Below are 22,540 nucleotides of genomic sequence, written 5' to 3' on the forward strand. Positions count from 1 at the left end.
AAGATATTCTAACAGGACAATGGAAAGGTCCGGACCCAGTAATAGTCTGGAGTCGGGGCTCCGTCTGTGTTTTTCCACAGGAGGAACAGCAACCAATTTGGATTCCAGAGAGATTAACTAAAACAATTTCTACAGAAAAAGAAGATGATTTGACTCAAATCCATAACAGCTGATATCCAGAGCTCCAGCTTGGCTATTCTTACATCTACAACAGTGATTTACCACGGTGCCTTTTTCAATATCTATTTTATTATTACATTTTTCCCACATCATAAGGTTCTATTTTATTTATTTATTTATTTTCTCTTTCTTTTTGAGCTCATACAAACCTAGGTTAATGTTTTTCTGATCAGTTTTATTTTTTGACTGTGTTTTATTTTTTTTTAACTGTAAAGTTTTTAAACATTGCAATGGAGATTTCACCTAGGTATAGCTACAAGGCCTTTATTTACTATTGTCCTATATGTTCTATGTTATGTATGCACTGTTTTGTGTTGTATGTCTGTATGTGTGTATGTCCATATTTCATTTATAAGGAGCGCTCATGTATAAATAGATATAAATGGATCCAAAAAAAAAAAAAAAAAAAAAAAAAAAAATCACGTGACTTATATGGTTTAATTTAAATTAGGTAAACAGCTGTTATAAATTTTGCTTTTAAAGGTGGTTAACAGATCTGTTTGTTTACTTTCACCTTTCCTTTTCATTATATTTAACAATTCTGTTCAAGATAATGTCTCTTTAGCACCATGGCCAGAATTCCCATCTCCATCCCAATGCCGGTGAAGACTAAGATAAAACCAAACTACAACTTCTATGATAGCTATCACAGTAAACTATATAAACTGATACATCAATCAATATAACTCAATAAGTATCCTCAATCAAGGACTTAATTTACTTTGGGAAAAAATGGACATATTGACAGACTCCTCCACTTTGAACTGCTCAATCAAGGACTTAATTTACTTTGGGAGGAAATGGACATATTGATAGACTCCTCCACTTTGAACTGCTTACACAACTTGCCTGGACTATGTATCACCTGTATGCATTGTGCTCTATTTGTTGATACAGTGAATTATGGTAGTGCTGAAATATCTTAGCTGCTGTGTCACCAGTGTTACTGTTCTTCCTAAGGAGCCGTCAATTGGCTTGGTGTCGTGGCATTTCTGTATCTTCCTCCCTTCTACTAGTGATGGTCTAAAACTTGGGGGCCAACAGAGGTGAGGCAAGAACCTCACCCCCCCACTGGCACCAAAGTTAAATTTGGGGGCCAACAGAGGTGAGGCAAGAACCTCACCCCCCCACTGGTGCTTAGGCCTATCCACAAGCATGGCTATGCTAGACCGGTAGTCAGTGACGGGTTGATCTGATTACAGTGGATTCAACCTAAGACAGGAAACTGACGTGTAAAAGTCAGTTCTCCCATGACGGGTAAGAACCACATGTTAAATTGGACAACCTACCAGGCACGGTCCCTAGCCACATTGCCATTGCTTAATTAAACAGAAGGGGGCAGATGCTAGGAGCCACTGCAAAGTATTACATTCATATGGAAATTGGGCTCCTACTGTTCACTTAGGCCCATTTGGGGACTCAAGTTACAAGACTCCTGGAGAGTTCCCATTGGTTGGGGAAGGATGGTAGGAGGGTGTTCCGGGGGAAGTGGAGCCCCCCGGGTCCGGTAGGGACACACGTGGGTGGGTGTGTGGACCGGCTTGTTAGGGGGACGCACACGGCCTCTCACAAAATAAAACTTTGTTTCAGTTCCATCTGGCTTGTGTTTTTGTGCTCAGCCGGATTGCAGCATCGCAAGCCGGCGTGCACTGACAGCGACCCGCGAAAGCGCCCAGCAGGAAGGCAGCAGGTGAAAACAGCAGCGGGCAGAAGCGGAGCCAAGGCTCACGCGGGCCCCGCCGTCCAGCCTGCAGCAAGCAACCACTGCTCGCCCCGTGCCCGGCCCCAGGAGTATGACCTCAGGACAAGGCTTCCTAGCGGGAGCCCAGGACCGGTTGGTTCTGAATTACTATTTCATGGTCATGAACAGGTACAACTAGCGCGGGCTGACAGCAGGCGGGTGCTGGCCGCCGGCTCGGGCTTCTCCTCCCTGTGTTCTCCAAGGCAGACCCAGGTGGAATGCGGTGCTGCCCGGCTAAGACCAAGGGTGCTGCCGAGCCCGGCGCACACCGCAGTCCAGAGGCTGCGGCTGGAGGCTTACCAACCTGAGACCGGCCTGGGCAACTGGTGAGACCTATCTCAAATTTTAAAAAAAAGATTGGGGGTACAGCTCAGTGGCAGAGATCCCCTGGGTTCAACCCCCATACCACAAAAGCCCAGAGGCACTGAGGCCAAACCACCTGCCCTGGTCCCCCTGGAGGCCCCTGGGCCTGCTTCTCCTTCAGGTTGAATCTAGGGTGGGGATGTCCCTCCCAGCGCCTCCTGCTCCAAGGAGGGGACACCAGCCCACAGCCTGACCTTGCCCAAGCCTCTCCATCATGCACCCCCTCCCTCAGCCATGCCCAGGATGCCAAGCCTCCCCCACATGTCACCCAGGACACTTCCTGCCTCACAGACTGGCTGGCACATCAGAGCTGCCCTAGACCACAGCCTGCCTTTCCTATGACCAGTCCACCCTCCAAGCAGCCCCACCCCGGCAGGGTCCCTCTTGCTCTCTTTGCTGCCCCAGGAACCCACATTCTTCAAATAACCAACCTAGAGTGGCCTGTTCCAACCTGACCTTCCCCTGCTGGGACGCCCCGGTCCAAGAAACCCCATGGTCCTGCATCCTACTCTCCAACCAGATCTGTTCCGGACACCCCTGGACCAGCCACCGTCTGCTGACCCTCCAACCCACCCACCACCATACCCCTCGGGGCCACAGCGCACCCCAGGGACAGGCCCTCTCCCTGTCATGGACGTGGCAGGTAACCTCCTGAAGGCAGGACTGGAGCCAAGGCCTCAGGGCTCCTGCTCGTGAGCCCTCTGGCCTGCTCACTGGGAGTCCTGGAGCCGGACAGTCCAGGCCCCCAACCAGACGTTCCCCACTTGGCCACCGAGACCTGGCACAGCAGAGCACGGCAGTGGCTGGAGCAAGGTCCAGGGGCACAGATCCCATTCCAGCGCCAACCAGGCCAGAGCCCACCATCACCAACACCAAAGCACCACCTGCTAGAGGCCCCCCGCCCTGCACGTGCCCCCGTGCTGGCCACACCTCAGAACCTCTGGCAGCACACTGGCCACAGGCACAGGCCACCTCTGCAGAGGGCCCTTGGCTGGATGAGCTGGGCAGACATCACGGGGGTGGCTGCACTGGTCAGCGCACCACGGTCTCCCACGACTGTGCCCAGGGTCTGCATGGTGCCAGGGCACAGGTGGTGCCAGCCCACAGCCTCGAGCTGGCTGGTGGCTGAGTGCAGCCCTGACTGAGGGTGGCTGGCCCTGGAGACCCCAGGCCACTGTCTCTTCTGACGCACTGCCTCACACCCACCCCGATGGCAGGGCCGGAAGTCCAGGCCTCTGCCTAGGCCACACTTAGGGCAAGGCAGCTGTTGCGGCCCTGGCTGGACAGACAGATGGATGAACTGGCCTAGCTTAAGCCTCCGTGTGGGGTCCCCGACTCCCTGCCCCTCCAAGCTCAGAAGCACATACTGGGGGGACAGATTCTTGTTCCCGAGATGCTCAAAAGCTACCACTCCAGACTCAGAGCCACGGCCCCACACGCCAGCCAGACAAGACAGCTCTGTGTCAGGACGCGCCCTACTGTTCCACATCCCCTGTGCCCGGGACGCACCAAGCCAGGGCCCAGTCCGTCCCCACCCGAACCCAGAGGACCGACCACGGCCTCCGAAGGCTGGGGACAAGAGTCACCCTCCCAGGATGGGCAGCATGAGCGGGCAGGCAGGCTCCCAGGAGATGGTGCCAATAAATTATTAACCCTCTGCAGAGCAAGGCGCCGGCACCTCCCTATGATGAAGCATGAATAATACAGGGAGCCCGGAGCGCGGTGTCACAAGCACATCTGGAAGGAAACCCGGGCTCAGGGCTGGGAGAAAAACGCACCAGACCTGACGCGCACGTGGGGGCGTCCACAGCCGGCAGGAAGCTCTGGGCTGACGGGAGGACTGCGGTCAACCCGAGCTCCACAGTGACCCAGGAAGACCAGGGGCCTGAGCGCTCACCCCGCCCCCAGGAAACCTAAGCTCCGGAGGGCAGACGACTCAGCACTGTTCCTGCCCAGGCCACGGGCCCAGCTGAGGCGCTCAGAGGCGACCTGCTGCCCAAGGACGGGCTCCCCGTGACGGGCAGCACACACGGGGAGGAGGGCCCAGCCGGCAGTGGGGGTTGGTGACTCGCCCTGGCATGGCCAGGCAGTCCAGCCAGGCGCCAGCAGCTTCCGGAAGGCCCCTGCCTGGCGCATGCGGCTGCTCCCAGGGGTCAGGTGCAGCCTGAGCACCCCCTCAGCACGAGGTGTGTGCCGGGCACCCAGAGGAGCCAACGGGAAGGCCGAGGAATGCTGCGCGGGACACTCCTTGGTGACGGACAGAAACCCAGGACAAGGCCCTGCAGTGCGCCCCGTGGGGGCAGGGGGGCGGCAAGCCAAGATGAGAATCAGGCCGGACTTCCGTCTCGAGCCCCCAGGGCAGGACAGGAATCTGCCTACATCCACCCTTGCTGGGCCACCGAGGACAGGGACAACCCAGCCCGCCCGGAGGAACCGCAAGGACATGCGGGTGGTGTACTCACAGGGTCTCTGAGCTCCTCGCTGTCGCGGGGCGAGGTCCGCGGTATCTTCAGGGGGAGCTCGTCTCCACACTCGGTGTCCGAGGCATTTGGAGACTCCGCTAGGTCAAGGAAGTCCTCTCTCTTGTGACCTCTGAACCTGATTTTGTCCAGCCTCCTGAGCATGTTCAGCACCGAGCGCCTCTGTCTCACCTGGACATGACGGGCGGGCTCCCTGGAAGAGAGGGGGGTGCAGTCACACCTGCTCTCAGAGTGGACAGTCCAGCCTGCAGACCCCTACCTTGCTCCCACCAGGAAGGGCCAACTGTCACCACCCAGGCCAGCCCAGCTGGCGGCTGAGAACCTCTGGCCACCTCCACCACAGCAGGGACCCCTGGCTGAGCAGGGCAGGAGGAAATCCAGGGCCCTTCGTGTCCAGATGAGCCAGGCTGCCCACACAGCAGCCCCCGACTCAAGGGCAAGGCCAGGAGTGGCCCTGAGAGCAGGAGGGCCGACTTCTCCAAGGTCCTAACCAACCGTCAGGAAGCGGGTGGACCCCGGCTGCAGACGCCGGCCACGTCTCTCCTTGGCCTGAAACCCTCCTCCTCTGGGCCTCACCTGCATGGAGGCTCAGCAGGGGCCTCACCTCCTTAGAGAAGCACCACCTTCACCTCAGATGCAGGGTGCTGGCCACCTTAGCTTCCTCCCTGTTCAGCCCGGGCAGCTGGCAGAAGCCCAGTGTGACAGCACATGGGCCTGGTGCCCCGCCACACTGTGTGCTCTGTGCTACTCGAAGGACGTGTGTAAATCCACACGTAAGTACACAAAGGGATTCGTGTGCCCTGGGGTGCCCACCCGCCACACCTCTGGCCCAAAAGAACCAGGAAGCCACGGCAACCGCAAACTCCGGGGGGCAGCAGGTGGCTATTCCCCACGTGCAGCCAGCCTCAGCCCCAGGCCTGCAGCAGGGCTGGCCCCGCAGGGAGGGCTCCGCAGCTCCAACCCCAGCGTCGGTCACACGGCTGCAGGGTCAGTGTCGCGTCAGGGCCAGCAAACTACTCTGACCCAGTGGCAGCAGAGGCCCGGGTCCCCCCAGAGCGCGGGGCTTGGGTGCACCTGGGCTCCCAGCCCGTCTGCCACTTGCGCCTCCCTGAGCAGAGGTCTTCCTTCTGGAACAGGAGCGGTCCTGCCAGGCAGAAGTGTCCCGGGACTCAGGCCGTTTCCACGCAGGGAGAGCGCCAGGTGGGAGCAGGATGGTCTCCGCCGAGCGCCCAGGTGGGAACAGTTTCCTGTTTGGGCAGCAGTAGGAAGTCCTCACGGAACTGTCACCGTCCGCAGCCCTGACCAGCCCAAGCTCTCCACGGCCCCCGGCATCATGGCCAGGCCAGGTGGGGACCTGGCATCATGGGCAGGCCAGGGTTAACCCAGTGGGGACCCCTGACCCAGCCTGGAGGTACCAGAACCTGCTGAGCCACGGGGCTGTCGAGGCGCATGGCTGGGGTGCTGCCAAGCAGACCAGTCCAGCTCACTGGGCACAACAGGCAGCTTGCCACTGGCCCTGGTGTGGGACAAAGGAAATAGAATGTGCATGACCACTCCTGACGCCCAGTGTCCCCTGGGAGCCAGGGGAGCCCACCAGTGGGCGGTGCTGTGGGTGGGGCAGTGGCCATAGCTTGGAGGGTGGGGCTCATGCTGGCTACGTGGACAAATATCCCGTATAGGAACAGGGGATCCCAGGGGGCCCAGGGATACTTAAGAAGGAGAGAACTCTCCTCAGCAAATCCTAGGGGACAGACAGTCTATATTAAGGACCGAAAATAAAGTCACAAAGTGGAAAAGTCTAGAGGACAACCAGACAAATGTGAGAACCTACCTTTACTATAAAACAGAAAAAACGCACAGCGGGGGGAGGACGCGAGCCGCTGGCGGGGAGACAGGACGGTGGCCTTGCCTCAAGAGCCTGCGTGGGCTGTGGGACGACAGGCCCTCAGCACCCACCAGGGGAGCCACCCCCGGGGCCAGTCCCCTCCAAGACAGAACCCTGGCCCCGGCCCCAGGTGCAGGGGGCGTCTCAGGCGTGGTGGCGCCCCTTGGGGACAGTGCATATGGCAACACTGAGTGACACCCTCACCACCGCCCAGCGCAACAAGCTGGTCACCAGGCATGGAGGGGACCCGGGGCCAGGGCCTGCACGGGACGGCGTTCGGGGGTCCTCACAGCTCTCTAAGCACCTGCGCGGTTTCCTCCTGCAGAGCCGGGCCAGGCCAGCGCCCCCCACTGCGCTTCTCTAAAGTGTCCATGACGGTAAACCACAGAACGTAAGGGCCACCAACTCAGCCACTTTGGGGGTTGATTGAGCCCGGGGACGTGGAGTGCATCCAGAACGTGCGGACACTTGGTCTTGAAAACTGAAACCTGAACCCTGGGTCCTGCCCAGGCCCGGGACCACAGACGGGGTCAAGTGCGGCAGCGCCGTTCGGGAAAGGCCGAGAACGCTCGGGCGGGGGCAGCACCGAGGGGGCGGAGGTCAGCCGGGTGCCGGGGCTGCGCATCCCTGGGCAGAGCGAGAGGCACACCAGCCTCCTGCCTCAGCCTCCTGCTCCCCGAGCGCCCTGCCTGGGGTTCTGGACTGGGCTGCCTGCCCCCTCAGTCTGGGCGAGCCCAGGAGGTGGCTGCAGTGGGAGAGGGGACAGAGGCAGCAGGGGGTCACAAGCAAGGTCAAGGGGACAAAGGCATCTGACTGAATCCAACACACGCCTGTGACCCACTCGCTCCTGTGACCCACTCGGCCTCACACGGGCCACCCCACGGGACTGGGCACGTGGGCCCGGGGAGGGCCACTGAAATGCAGCCCCCAGAGCCAGGCTCCTCCCAGCCCAGACCCGCCCACTCCTCAGACGGATGGACTCCTCACACTCCGTCTAGGAGGCCAGAGTCCAGGCCACCGACCAGGCCAGCAGGACAGTCCAGGCTGTGCTTCCCCCACACCTGGCCTACACATGGCCCCACGCCCCCCGGCCACATCAGCACCCGTGCCAGGCTCCTCAGTGTCCCACCTGACACCAGGACACACCGGTGATGGCCCAGGCTCCAAGTGTGGTGCACCCACAGGCTGCAGGTGGCGTGAGTTTGGGAGGAGGCTGCCCAGCCAGAGCACCCGATGCTCAGGAGGAGAAACCCAGGCGGGTTCCTGGGTGCCGGTGCTCCGGGGGCGGGACCTCGGATTCCACCTGTGACCCCAGAGCAGGGGCCTCCCCGCAGGCCAAGTCCTGCCCGGCTTCAGCCACACCCCGTGTCCTGCACGGCCCCTTCCCTACCCCGCTGCCCCACCTGGGCCCCCGCGGCCCACCCAGCCTCCCCTCCTCCTGCCCACCACTGCGCCCAACTGCCACCAAGTGGAACCAGCTCCTTCCCCTGCTGGCTCCCCGCGTGCCACTGGGCTCTCAGGTGGCCCGGCCCCCTCCTCAGAGGCCTCCCTGGGCTGCTCGGGACCTGACCGCTCCAGGAGACGCCCCCGGGGCCTGCTGCCCCCAGGAGTCAGAGCTTTCCTCTGAGCAGCCGACCCACTCAGAGCGAGACGGCGGCCCCCAGCCCACCCCCGGGGCCTTCACCTGGAAGCAGACGTGCCTGGACCCCCTTAGCTGTGGCGACAAGGACATGCTCCCAGTGACCACATGCTGACACCCGCTTGAGACCACAGGCCCAGGGACGGGCGTCTGCTCCTGGGCCTCCGCAGCCTGCCGGGGAGGGGGACTCAGCTGCCAGGACGCCCCAGCTCAGGCGGCAGCCCGCCAGGCTCCCACCCGTTCACAGGAGCACCACAGCATGCTGAGCGGCCGCACACAAAGGAGGCAGTGTCTGGGTCCTGGGCTTGGAACCACAGGGCTTCGCTTCCCTTCAGAGCCCAGGACTGAAAAAATAAAGCCGTCCCGGAACCTGCCTGAGCCCCGCCCCTCCACTGCACCGCCCCCCAAGGTGGGCCCAGCAGCCACACAAGCCCCACCCTGCTATGGGTGGCTCGCCCGCTGATCCCAGGGAACCACACCCACAGGCACCCACTCGCGCTCAAGATGCCAGCAAGACCCACCTGCCTAGGCTCTTCAGGTCTCTGTCCTCTGGGGAAAGTGGCCCTACACGTCAAGGCCTGGGATCACACACCCCCAAAAGGCCAGTCAACTGGGGCCGCCAGAGCGGGGGTGAGGACCAAGCGACCAGCAGGGTCTGTGGCCGTGCACGGTGACCAGAGGAGCAGGGAGCAGCAGGACGAGGGCCGGTCCTGCTCGACACCCGGGTTCCAGCCCACACCTGGGTGCCTCAGCTGCCCTGTGGGACAGGCCCAGGACCTGGCACCACAGCTCAGGCCAGCCAGTCCTGTCTCCCAGGCCATCTGACCCCTGCGGCGCTGGGGTATGGCCCTTAGCCCACCCTCATCGGCCCTGGTCACTGGTGGCCACCTCCCCTGCCACATTCACCACTTGGTCCTGCAGTCTGGGCTGCGGGGAGACCTGGGTGTCATATGCTGTCCACTCTGCACCCTCCTGGCCTCCACCAGCTTCCCACGGCACATCAACATGGTCCATCACCTTCCAAGTCTGGACACCCTGCAGGAAGCCCTGACCCGCCCATCCACCCTGGCCGGCAGCCTTCACTGTGCGCCAGGCGCCGGCGGAGACCTGAGCAACCCGGAGACGTGCCCAGCAGACAGACTGGCGTGACACAGACGCGCCTCGGGTGTCTCACACCTCGCTTGCTTTTGATCTTACCTAATGTCTACTTTGCCGACTCGGATGTTTGGTGACGCCAGCTCAGGAGCTCCTGAGCTCAGCACTCGGCCAGGCCCAGCCGTGGCGGCCACACGTGGAGGGGGACTGTGATGCGCCACCTACCTGACTTCCCGCGGCAGCTGGAGAGGGCCAGAGGCAGAGCCAGGAGCGAGGTACACGGGCTCCGGGTGGCCTGCAGGGGAAAGCAGCCCGGGAGGCGGAGGGGCACGTCCAAGGAACGCAGGGGCCACCCCTGCTCTCACTCTCCTGTGACCAGGCCAGGGCCCCACGGGCGGTGCCAGGCCTCCCGGCCTCGGGGCGCTGCCTGGGCCACTGCCCCGCCCGGGTCACTGCTTTCACCTGTGCTCCCCACCGCCTGCCACCTCAGTCCCACCACCCAGCTGGGGGACCCACAGCCACCCCACATGTGGCCTCTCCCGTGCAGGGTAGAGGGGCGCCTTACCCTCATCGTGCCCCACGCCACACGAGGTGGGGGCAGCAGGGCTGCCCTGGCCAGGCGACCTTGGCTGCATGACAGGACGGGAGCTCTCTCCACGCCCAGGGTCCCCAGCCACAGGATGTGACCGGGTTGCTGAGGCAGTGGCAGGGTGACGTGAGATGGTGGTGCACCTGGGTGACGGCACCGTCACAGAGCCACACCGGGCCCTGGGCTGGCACCACCCTGTGACGGCCGGCGCGAGAGGCAGGGGCGGCTCTGACGGCCCCTCACTGCAGGCCCTAAGCAGAGACCCCCAGAAAGGCCTGGGGGAGGGCTGCAGGGGCAGGAAGCAGGCCCCACCTCAGGAGTGCCCAGCAGCCACAAGGCTCTGCGCCCACCAGGCCACGCCCTCCGACCCTGTCCTCGCGGTCCCCGCGAGCTGAGCGGGAGGCGAGCCTCCCTGAGCCGCGTGCCCTGGCTGTGCACGGGGAGGGCGCCTGCGACGCGCTGGGCACCCGGCCTCGGTCCGGCCCCCACTCAGGGGTGTCCTGGGGACCCACCACTGTGCCCGCATTTCTCCAGCCTCTGTGCACCCCGGAGCCTGCTCAGGGCCAGACCACCTGACACCAGGAGGGAGCCTTCTCCCCGCAACTCAGATACCACCTGAACCTCAGTCAGAGCAAAGCAAGAAAACCAAGGTCACAATGACAAGGCCACCGGCACCCCACCCACAGGCAAAGCACAGGACCAAAGCTCCTGCAACTGCCCATCTCCCTACACCTGGGCTCCCTCTGTCCTGGTCACAGTGCTGAGGGGGAAGGGCTGCTGTTAAACCAACTGACAGATGGGGAAACAGAGGCTGGGAGGCGGGTGACAGGAGCACGGCAAGGCAGGGAGAAAGAGCCTGGCTCTGAGGCCCCAGGACTTCCCAGGCCAGCCATGCCCTCCTCAGCATATGCCTCTATTAAGGTAACCATCACACTTTCTGACAGTCCCAGGCCCCTCTGCCTGTAGGACTGTGTGGCCAGATGGCACAACTTTAACAAGACAAAACCAGCAAGAAAACCAAAATCTCAGGAGCCAAGAACAGGCAAAAGCCTCTGCTGCATAAGCAAATCAGCTAAGCCTCAGGAAACCCACAGAATCCCTCCCTGGCACGGGGCTCTTCTCTGACTCTCCACGCTCCAGGCAACCAGACCTCAGCAGAGGCAGCCAATGAGAGCTGGAGGAGGCAGCTTCCGGACTCCCCATGCGCCCTTCTCCCTGTGGCGGCCCTTGCCCGTGTTCCTGGAAGCAGGAAGCAGGTGTCAGCGTGCAGCCACGTGGAGCCCGGGCAGCGCAGGCTGAAGGGCAGGAAGCAGCTCCGGGGGGCTCCAGCCCAGGCTGCTTAGGCAGGTGTGAACCCCAGGGCCTGGGGCACAGCCACGAGCCAGAGACACGTCCACAGAAACAGCAGCAGCAGGTGGGCCTGGGCCGAGGTCCTGTGACCACCGTCCCAGCCATACGCCTCCAAGGAAGGAGCTCTGGCCTGGCCCAGGGGTGACCGCGGTTCAGCAGGCCAGGAGGCCCACGCTCCCGCAGCCCTGGGGCCCACTCGGCAGGGTCCTGCCACCTGGGGGTGCTCTCAAGGGATGGGCGGGCCAGGCGGGGTCCACCAAGGTCAGGACCCCAAGTCAGAATAATCTCAGTGAGGGGTCCCCACACATTCTTGCACACTGTGTCCCCCCCAGGCCATGTGCTGGGCCATCTCCTGCCACCCATATGCCACCCGAGGCAGACAGCTAGCAAGGGAGGTGGGAGCCCAGAGGCCGCGTAGGACAGCCAGCTCTGGACAGCCACCAGCCCCGGGCACACCTAGGACAGCCAGGGGCCCCTCCAGGGTCAGGGAGGCACCTCTCACTCTCCAACCCCCACCCCCGCCAGGAGCCCAGAGCAGCCAACCGGACCGGCCAGGCACCAGGACTCCTCAGGAGCTGGGCCGCACGGGGACCAACGTCTCTGGGATCCACCTGGCTCCAGTGTGTGCTGGGCCCCAGGACAGGACACCCCTGATGGTCCGCCAGGCCCGGGGGCACTGGATCCATGCACCCAGGGGCAAGCCTCGGGTGTGAAGGGATTCAGGAGACCTTCGGGTGGCAGCTGGGTACCCTCGGGCTCCCCTCCTCTGGCATCCGGCAGATTTCAGAGAAGTTCCCGGTCCTGAGCAGACCCAGCACCTAAGTGACCCTCGGGCTTAATCTGCTTCCGGCAGCTTCTAGTTTCCTGACTTGGCCCAGGGGCGGCCCAGAGGCTCCCACAGCTGCCCGGACTCACAGGCCAAGCCCCGGATACTCACACGCCAACACAGGCCACCACAAAATGCTCTCGGGGTTCAGCACAGCACATGGCAAGACAAGGCTCCCACCTGGCAGAAGACCACACACAGCCCAGGGCCTGGCCGGCCACTCCACAGCCGGCGTTTATACCTGTGCAAACTGCGAGGTCCCACAAGCAGAACGTACAAGGAAAAGCCAGACAAAATCCCTCCAGGTCCACTCGGCACCCAGGCAGCGAACCAGTCTCCTGGGGATGGAGAGCTCAGTCTCCCAACTGCCTGAAGGGTGGGGCAGGGCCTGCGAGTGCTCGGACACCTGTTTCTGCCACCTGCTGGGGCTGTGGACTGCCCAGGCCGCACCCCATCCAGGCGGGAAGAGGGGAAACAGTCGTGGAGCGTGGAGTCACACTCCGGCATGCCGGACGCCAAGAAAAATGACTGGGCCACCTAACAGACGTTTAATGAGCACCTACTGCATGCCAGACACGCCTGGGCTCTGGTACCGGGGTGCAGACGGGCGAGCTGATAAACCACAGAGCTTCCTTCTCCACAGCAAGCGTTGCTCTGAGCGCCACAGCACTGGGGGCCGCCCGTGGAGACGGCCACCCCCAGGCTGACAGCATGAGGAGCCCCAACAAGCCAGAAAGCAAGTGGGGAGCAGGAGAAGCCTCACTGGGGCGCCCTGTCCTGCCCAGGTCAGCATGGGCCCCACCGACCCACAACCTGGACAGGAGGGGGTGGGGCCAGGCTGAAGTTGTGGCCGGTGGGCATCTGGGATTCATCTGGAGGCACAGGACTGGGGGGACAGGCAGGCTGCGCTGGCTGACTCTCCCCACCCTCCCCGGGACTTTGGTAGGAGCGGCCTTCCCAGAGGATAAGCCCGGCCCTGGCCCCTCCTCACATCTCCAGGCCTGGCTACGCGGAAAACACGGTCACCACAATAGTGTCACTGTGGTCCCCCTTTCTAAGCACATGGGGACACGGAGGTTCAGGGGTGGCAGATGAAGCCACTGCCAGGTGCAGAATGGAGTCCAGGGCTTTATTGCGCCTGTCACCTGCAAGGGCCATCCAGGGCCCGAGCGAGGCCCAGCAGAGCTGCGGCGCACGTCACGGCACCCCTCGGCAGGCTCTGGCCTGGTTCCGGCCCCCGGTGGGGACAGGCCACAGCCACAAGGGACAGTATGGGGGCCTCAAAACCTCAAACACCATTCCTCTGGCCTCTGGATCGACCCCGACAGAACCCACACAGGTGCCCCGACAGACACGTGCACCCCGCGCCCCCGGCTGCCCGTCACAGCAGCCCCAAGGGGCAGACGGTCCAGGCGTCCTCCTGCAGGTGAGGAACAGGCACAGTGGGGGGCAGATGGGCAACGAAGGGCCACTGGGCCAGAAAGAGGGGACGTGAGCCCTCTAGGACGCACAGACCAGGAGGACAGGGAGCCAGCAGAGTGAGCCGACACCAACAGACAGAGAGAGCGGGAGGTGTCATCTCACAGGGACAGTTTCAGGTGGGAAGACGAAGTTCTGGAAGGGACGGTGGTGACAGCTGAGGGCCATGTGCCTGAGCCTCCGAGTGGCACAGTTAGAAATGGGTAAGAGGCAAACTTGATGCTGTCTACCACGACTCAGTCGTGGGCCCTGGGTGCCCTCTGAGGCTGGTGGCTAATCTGAATTGTCAACTTGACTGGATTAAGAGAGGCCTAAGAGGCTTCATCTCCCCGGGCGCTGCAGGCATGACTGGCAGGTGGGGCGGCGAACTCAAGGAGAGACCCTCCCCAGGTGTGGGCGGCACTGTCCCATAGGCTGGGGGCCCGGATGGTGGCCCTCCGTTGCCCGTCTGGCCCCCGCTGCGCCTGTTCCTCACCAGTTAAAGAACACGGAGGCCCAGACCCGCTCGGCTCCTCTGGGCGGGCTCCTGATGGCTGCCCTTTCCTGAGGACTCAGACTCCAGCCCCTTCTCTCTTCCACAGCCGACTCTGACCAGCGGCTCTCGGGGAGTGTCCACCTCCTGTGCTGGACTGGCTGGCATCACTGATCCCTCTTGTCCTGAGGCTGCAGCCTGCGACGGTCACTGCGGGTGGACCAGCTGTCTGTCTGTCTATAGATGCTACGGGTCTGTTCCTCTAGAAATCCCTAATACAAAGGCCATCTGTAAACCCACCTCAAGACCCTGAACGGACCACAGGAAGGTTCTAGAGAAAGACAGATGGAAAAAATAGGGCAATCTGCAAGGCCAGATGCACAAGGGCTGGGGCAGAGAGCCCTGGGGGGGAGCCCTGGGGGGGGGGCACAGAGCCCTGGGGGGGGGCACAGAGCCCTGGGGGGGGGGCAGAGAGCCCTGGGGGGGGGCAGAGAGCCCTGGGGGGGCAGAGAGCCCTGGGGGGGGGCAGAGAGCCCTGGGGGGGGGGCAGAGAGCCCTGGGGGGGGGCACAGAGCCCTGGGGGGGCAGAGAGCCCTGGGGGGGCACAGAGCCCTGGGGGGGCACAGAGCCCTGGGGGGGCAGAGAGCCCTGGGGGGGGGCAGAGAGCCCTGGGGGGCAGAGAGCCCTGGGGGGGGGCAGAGAGCCCTGGGGGGGCAGAGAGCCCTGGGGGGGCAGAGAGCCCTGGGGGGGGACACAGAGCCCTGGGGGGGGGCAGAGCCCTGGGGGGGCAGAGAGCCCTGGGGGGGGGCAGAGAGCCCTGGGGGGGGGCAGAGAGCCCTGGGGGGGGGGGGCAGAGAGCCCTGGGGGGGGGCAGAGAGCCCTGGGGGGGGGCACAGAGCCCTGGGGGGGGGGCAGAGAGCCCTGGGGGGGCAGAGAGCCCTGGGGGGGGACACAGAGCCCTGGGGGGGGGGCAGAGCCCTGGGGGGGGGCAGAGAGCCCTGGGGGGGGGCACAGAGCCCTGGGGGGGCAGAGAGCCCTGGGGGGGCACAGAGCCCTGGGGGGGCACAGAGCCCTGGGGGGGCAGAGAGCCCTGGGGGGGGGCAGAGAGCCCTGGGGGGCAGAGAGCCCTGGGGGGGGGCAGAGAGCCCTGGGGGGGCAGAGAGCCCTGGGGGGGCAGAGAGCCCTGGGGGGGGACACAGAGCCCTGGGGGGGGCAGAGCCCTGGGGGGGCAGAGAGCCCTGGGGGGGGGCAGAGAGCCCTGGGGGGGGGCAGAGAGCCCTGGGGGGGGGGGCAGAGAGCCCTGGGGGGGGGCAGAGAGCCCTGGGGGGGGGCACAGAGCCCTGGGGGGGGGCAGAGAGCCCTGGGGGGGCAGAGAGCCCTGGGGGGGGACACAGAGCCCTGGGGGGGGGGCAGAGCCCTGGGGGGGCAGAGAGCCCTGGGGGGGCACAGAGCCCTGGGGGGGCACAGAGCCCTGGGGGGGGGCAGAGCCCTGGGGGGGCAGAGAGCCCTGGGGGGGCACAGAGCCCTGGGGGGGGGGCAGAGCCCTGGGGGGGCAGAGAGCCCTGGGGGGGCACAGAGCCCTGGGGGGGCAGAGAGCCCTGGGGGGGCACAGAGCCCTGGGGGGGCACAGAGCCCTGGGGGGGGGCAGAGCCCTGGGGGGGCACAGAGCCCTGGGGGGGCACAGAGCCCTGGGGGGGGGCAGAGCCCTGGGGGGGCAGAGAGCCCTGGGGGGGCACAGAGCCCTGGGGGGGCAGAGAGCCCTGGGGGGGCAGAGCCCTGGGGGGGGGGCAGAGCCCTGGGGGGGCACAGAGCCCTGGGGGGGGGCAGAGCCCTGGGGGGGCACAGAGCCCTGGGGGGGGGGCAGAGCCCTGGGGGGGCGGCAGAGCCCTGGGGGGGGGACACAGAGCCCTGGGGGGGCAGAGAGCCCTGGGGGGGCAGAGAGCCCTGAGGGGGCACAGAGCCCTGGGGGGGGGGCAGACCCTGGGGGGGCAGAGAGCCCTGGGGGGGCACAGAGCCCTGGGGGGGCAGAGAGCCCTGGGGGGGCAGAGAGCCCTGGGGGGGGACACAGAGCCCTGGGGGGGGGGCAGAGCCCTGGGGGGGGCAGAGAGCCCTGGGGGGACACAGAGCCCTGGGGGGGGCAGAGAGCCCTGGGGGGGGGCAGAGCCCTGGGGGGGGGCAGAGAGCCCTGGGGGGGGGCCCAGAGCCCTGGGGGGGGGCAGAGAGCCCTGGGGGGGGGACACAGAGCCCTGGGGGGGGGCACAGAGCCCTGGGGGGGGCACAGAGCCCTGGGGGGGCACAGAGCCCTGGGGGGGGGCAGAGAGCCCTGGGGGGACACAGAGCCCTGGGGGGACACAGAGCCCTGGGGGGACACAGAGCCCTGGGGGGACACAGAGCCCTGGGGGGGCCCAGAGCCCTGGGGCGGGCAGCGCTCACAGGCCAGGCCCAGCTGTGATCAGGACATCTTAAACCAGGAGGCAGGAGGTACATTGCTCGGCAAATGACGTGGGGACACTCGAAGCCCTCTGGAAAAGGACAGCCGGCTCCGCACCTCTCACCTTCACAGGATGAATTCAGATGAACCCAGGACATGCATGGACGACAGTGGACGCTCCAGAGAGGCAGGGCAGGAGGGGCACGGGACGTGCTGGAACCCTGGGACGGCCCAGGGCTTTCCAGGAGAGACAGATGGGGAACACGGGGAGAAGACGGGAACGTGGAGAGAGACAGCTCACATGGAAGACAATCTCCTGCCAGGCGCGGTGGCCACACCTGCAATCCCAGCAACTTGGGGAGGCTGAGGCAGGAGGATCACAAGTTCAAGGCCAGCCTCAGCAACGTAGTGAGGTCCTGTCTCAAAATTTAAAAAAGGGCTGGGGATGTACGTTGGTGGTAAAGCACTTCTGGGTTCTAGGTTCAATTCCCAGAACCAAATAATTCAATAAATAAATTGAACTTCTAAATTAAATGTTTGAAAAGAAAATAAGGATGTAAATAAAAACAACACTTCCTCTCTCGCAGAGAACCTCAGCTAATGCCTAAGCCAGCAGTTCTCAAAGTGTGGCCCAGGGGGCACTTCCAGGGGACCCACAAGGTCAGGTCTACCCTAGTAATAACCTAGAATGCTGTTCTCCAGGCTGCCACGCACGGCGTCCCTTGATGAGGGAGCAGACACCTGGAGACTCCGGCAGAACCGGAGCTGGGGACAGACACGGAAGGCCTGAGCCTAGTCACTCTGTTTCAATAGTAATTCTTTAAATGCTAAAACGAGCTCCGTATGTGGACGTTCATTCTTCAACAGATAAACATTTCGTTTCTTTAGTTTAAATTTCTAACATGGTGAACAGAAATGGACACAGGCCCGCGGGCAGCACTCAGGGCTTCAAAGGGGCCAAGGCCAGTCCACACAGCGGTTCCAAGGACGGGCTGGGGACAAGCCCGGAGGCCTGACCCTGGGTCACTCAATCCTCAGGGCACTCCTGGCCAGCCGACTAGTGACCTCTGACCATAACCCAGGCCTCTGGGCTGAAGCTGGGCTCTGGTGGGCAGCTGCGTCCAGGCACGCCCGAGATAGCACGTCAGGCCGGGGCAGGCTGAGGCAGGGGCCGGGAGGCAAGGGGACAGCACCTGTGAGAGGCAGCTAGGAGCTCCCCTCCTCCAGACCGCAGTCCTCATGGCCTGACCCGTCTCTCTAACTTGGGGGGCATGTCCACTGCGCCATGGCCTTCCCTCCCCACGCAGCACGGCGCCGGCCACAGGTCACGTCCAGGGCTCACAGGGGTGGGTCCACACAAGGCCCACGGCGCACCCTGGCTCACCCTCAGCGGAGGTCACAGGGAAGGAGGTCAAGCAGGGTGGGCTCAGGCAGCGTCAGCAACTGGGCTGGAGGGTCCACAGCACCCACTCCAAGGGCTGAGCCTGGGAGGGGCAGGGTCGAGGCACCAGCAAGGTAGCACTGGCCTGAACCCAAACGGGTGTGGTCCATGGGGAAGACGAGGGCCAGGGAAAGGGGCCAGTGCCGGGCCCCACCTGGCTGAGGACCACACCAGCCGGAGGCCATCGGTGCAAAGGCAGCTGAGGCTGGCAGGACACAGTGGGGTGCCGGGGGCTCACACCCCTAGGAGGGGAGGTCACCACCACACCCAGCACAAGCAGGGGACAGGCACAGAGCAGCAGGACAGTGAACCCCCTCCTGACCAGCGCCCCAGGGACACGGTGCCCCACACAGTGTGCGACCTGAATCTCCTGGGACAGACGCACACCCTCCCTCCACCCACCTCGTCCTCTCCCTCAGAGCAGAGGCAGAGCCCCAGAAAGGCCCTAGTGGCCGTCTCCTGGTCAGCATCAGGGTCATGCCATCTTCACACGGGACAGGACACACCACGGCCCTCCAAGCCCTGCCGCATCCCTTGGAAACCCTCAGCCTCCCAGATACACCCCTGGCCTGGAGCCAGCACCCCCCCCCCCGCCTCTCAGCCACCGCTCAGAGCACCTGGGGGTCCACACCTGTGCTCGCCTGGACGCACCGGCCACCCTGCTCCGCAGCCCTCCACAGCTGTCTGCGACTTGGCGCCCAGAGGTGACCTGTCTGGGCCTCCACACCCAGCACCTCCTTCCTCTCTCAGTAATGACCAGCCCCGCTGCGAGGACAGCATGAGCACAGCTCTGCAGGTCAAACCTCAGCCTTCATGGAAAAGGGACCTTGTGACCCCAGAGCCAAGAGCTGCGGCCATCCTGGGGCCCAGCCTGCAGACACAGGAGAAGCAGAAGGGAAATGGGTGGGCAGGAGGCCACCAGAAGGAAGATGAGGGCACAAGACCTTGGCCTGAGACCCCACACGGCTCCGCACCCAGGCCCAGGCCCAAGCCGGAAAACGTCCCCTCTGCTCAAACAGTGTGACCTCCACACTGGGGCTCTGGGGAGGCCCTGGATGATGGCCCCACATCCTGCCACTGAAAGAGGGTGACAGCTCAGGTCAAGCTGCTGGTAGCCCCCTCTCAACCAAGGGCACGCGCCCCCCAGCCCTGGGAGACCGAGACGCACCCGCTCTCCCACAGGCACTCGGGAGAGCTCTGTGGCCCAAGGGCTTCCCCGCCACAGGACCCTCTGGCCACCATCTGTGAAGAGCAAGCCTTCCTGGTGGCTTCAAGGTAAGGCCAGACCTGCAGCCAGCCACCTCCCAGCCACTCAGCAGGAAGAAAGGCCACGGGTCGCCAGGCACAGGACGCTCAACTCAGTAGCAAGAGGCCCACGGGGAGAGGCCCCGATGGCCATCCCACAGAGGCAGCTAAACATCGAGGCACGTGCTGTGTCCGGCCGCAGCGAACGCAGCAGAGTCCACGGGCAGGTGGGGCTGCCGGACCGTGTGGGGCTGGTCTTGGCGATACCTTAACCTCCACCTTCCACAGGGCACTGAGGGCCTCCCTCAGGAAAAATGCACTCGCTGGTCAACGCAGGTCACTGGCTGATTTAGTTCTCAAAGTGATGATAACATCCCAAAGTGCCACTGAGAAAACGCTGCCCGAGGGTTGACACCAAGAGCCAGGTCAGTGCTGTGCGGCCGCACACCCAGCCTGGGCACGCCCCGGCGGCTCACTGGGGACCCAGGTCCCGAGGTCACTGCGCTGTGCGAGGGATTCTGGCAAGGTCTGCGGCGTCCTGGTCTGCTGGCCCAGAGCTCAGGCTCTGCCGCTGAGCAGACACTTTCCCGGGACCCCCATCCTACCCAGCACCCCGGCCTGCTCCAGAGGGCTGCCAAGCCCCGGTCAGTGACACCGCAGGACGAGGCAGTGCCTCCTGTGCCCAGCATTAACCCCCTGCCCACCCCAGGACATGACTCTCTGGCCCACAGCTCCTCTTCTTTCAGCCCTGCAGGTGACAGAGGCAGTGTCCCCACAAGGCCTCGTCATCCCCTGTCTGCCCCTGCACAGGTGAGAGCACCTGGTTTCCAGTGGCAGCTCCTGTTCCCGAATCAGTAACCGCCCCCCAAGGAGCACATCCTGCTCGGCGACCCCTCCCCAGCAGGTCCCTGGCTGCAGCCCTCAGTTGGTGCTGCTGCTGCCTTTACAATGGGCTCCTGCCTTTACGATGGGCTCCTGCCCGTCAGACACCCCCCCAGGAGCAATCAAACCAATGACAGGTGGCGAAAATCTCAAAGAGGAGAGAAAGCAACTCAGAGGCTCCCAGTCAGGACCGCCCGGACGGGGTCCTCGGCTTCCAGTAACGGGGGTCCCCAGCATATAAGCCCAGGCATAAGCTGACCACACGTCCCTCCTTCCTCCAGCAGCCTGACCCCCGACTCCTCTGCAGAGCAGCAAGACCCCCACACATCTAACTAGAACTGTCATCGAAGTCTCCCCCAAACACCGCCGAGGTAATGGGTAGGAAAACGGCTCCTGAAGGAGGTGGAAACAAGACCCGGCTCCCGCCAACCCGCCAAGCAGCCCGCGCTGCGTCTGTCCTAATTAAGACTATGCCGGGAAGTCACCTGCAAGGCAGCAGGGAGAGCCCCTGAAGCCCCGACTCACCACATCATCTCACTCCCTCGGCTCCAGACCTGTTTCTCTTAGGAAAACCCAGCCCCCTGAAGTCGGCTCCTCAGCACCTGCTCACAGCACCCCGCCAGGGTCTCCCCAGCCCAGCGCCACAGCACCCTGTGAGCTCCAAGCCCAGGCCAGAGCCTCTCCGCAGCCTCCCAGCCAAGGGGCCCAGAGCCCAGGGGCCTGGCGGCGGGCGGCCTCCCAGGAAGGCAGGGCTCAACAGGCAGGCGTGGACCCGGCATAACCAGATGAGCGGGTTGACAGGGTGAGAAGGGCGGTGCCAGTGAGACCATCTGGGATATTAAAGTTCCGCCAAGATGGGGGCATCTCATGGCCAGTGGGAAAGCGCCCAAGGAGACACAGGAATTCTGCCCCGGGACATCCTCTCCAAATTCCTGGAGCTCCAGGTCAGAGGAAGACCCGAAGCCCTGGCCAGGTACACACTCCAGGGAGCCGGGAGGCACCGGCCTGCCTCCACCCTCCAGGAGAGGAGGGGACGGGAGACGCCCAAGTCAGGCTCACGTAGTCCTCTGCCTAATGTCCCAACTGCAGGCAGGGCCAGTGACATCTGCCATCCTGGCCACACACACACCTGTGCAAACGGATAGCCATCGGCCTCGTAAGTGCCACTTACCAGACAGGGCTCCAAGCCCTGGGTGGCACCAGCTGGTGGCCAGAGCCCCCTCCCAGAGAGCAGCAGCTGGGCCCAGCTAGTGTGTGTCCTGGTGCTCTGCCAGGAAGAAGCAGCGAAGTCACACTGCAGAGTCAGGTGGCCCTCTGACCTCCCCAGGGCACCAACCTGCAACAAGCAACCCCAACAACGTGGCCACAGAGTGCATTTCAGTAAAGAAAACCCCGTCCAATGTGCCGGGTCCACACAGAGGACAGCGAGGGGCAGGCGGAGTGGGGCCCCCAGCCAGTGGCTCTGTACACCTCCCTTGACCTAGGCCCCTCCCAGAGGCCCACCTCCTCAGCCTCCCTGGATGGGGGCAGGGCAATGTAGGGAAGGGCTGGGTGGACAGCCAGGACCTGGAGGACCCGGCTGGCACCGCCACGAGGTCCTGGGCAAAGTGGGCCTCTCTTGCATCCGAGCCAGTGGCTGCCCGGCCGCGGGGCCAGGGTTGGAGATCTCTGCACATTCACGCTCCGGCCCCCGACAGGTCGCAGGGTGCCCACGGTGGCAGACCTAACCCAAAAGCTGTTTTCCTGGTGGCTGGGAGGAGGGGTCAGGAGTGCCAGGGCAAAAAGAGAGGCCACCCTCGCCGCGCCCAGGGCCTCCCCTCGCGACAGCTAAGTGCCTCCACGGGAGCCGCGTTCCTCTCGGTACTGAGTCCCCCGCCCTGGACCCAGCGCCCTAATGACCCCAAGGCCACCTCACCTTCCAGATGCACAGCCTGCCCAAGGGCTACAAGATGGGGTCCTGTGGGCAGGCCCGTCCTGGGAGGAACCAGGACAGGAAAAGGCCTCTACCTCCCAAAGCTGCCGAATTAAACACACCTCAATGGCCAGTCCTGCCACCTCCAAACCTGAGGCAAGGAGACCAGGGGGCGGGTTCTCACAGGTCCTGCAGGACACAGGACAAGTCTCTCTCTGGTTAGTTTTGGAGCCTGCCCTGGTGTCGGAGGAAGTGCCCCTTGTTTATCTCCACGTGCCCAAGTGTCGCTGAGACAGTCTGGGCGCAGTCTGTGGCCGTGTGCTGGGCGGGTATGGAGCCCCGCCTCCCCCACGGCTCTGCCCCGTGGGTGGACCAGGTGGTCTGCCGGCAGTGGGCACAGGAGAGCCCACAGTAAGTTGGCGTTTCACTTGGAGCAGCCACAGGAGCCTGAAGGTCCCAGGCCCTGGTGCGCAGGCAGCCAGCAGGTCACAGAGCAAGCCTGCTGCCCAGGAGATGGCGGGCCCCTCCCA

The 22,540-nt window shown here is 63.7% G+C and overlaps 1 protein-coding gene and 1 long non-coding RNA gene across 6 annotated transcripts in view; one reads left to right on the forward strand and one right to left on the reverse strand.

The window, feature by feature from the left end:
* Positions 1-22,540, reverse strand: part of Gramd4 (GRAM domain containing 4) — a 91,849-nt gene that overhangs the window by 49,636 nt on the left and 19,673 nt on the right. For 2 of the 5 annotated variants that reach the window (XM_078052510.1, XM_078052511.1), the window contains exon 2: positions 4,747-4,957. The exons of 1 other annotated variant lie outside the window; for it this stretch is intronic. In XM_078052510.1, coding sequence (XP_077908636.1) covers positions 4,747-4,957 — 211 coding nt within the window. Of the gene's footprint in view, positions 1-4,062; positions 4,200-4,746; positions 4,958-8,333; positions 8,425-22,540 lie in introns of those variants that run through there. 2 more of the 5 variants (XM_005335016.5, XM_078052515.1) reach the window with 2 other exon arrangements.
* On the forward strand, positions 4,946-14,398 carry LOC144378458 (uncharacterized). Its single transcript, XR_013440120.1, has 2 exons — positions 4,946-9,658; positions 14,209-14,398. It is a non-coding gene; the product is annotated as an uncharacterized LOC144378458 (long non-coding RNA).

The sequence above is a fragment of the Ictidomys tridecemlineatus genome, chromosome 6 (genome assembly GCF_052094955.1).
Source record: "Ictidomys tridecemlineatus isolate mIctTri1 chromosome 6, mIctTri1.hap1, whole genome shotgun sequence".
NCBI classification, from domain to species: Eukaryota; Metazoa; Chordata; class Mammalia; order Rodentia; family Sciuridae; genus Ictidomys; species Ictidomys tridecemlineatus.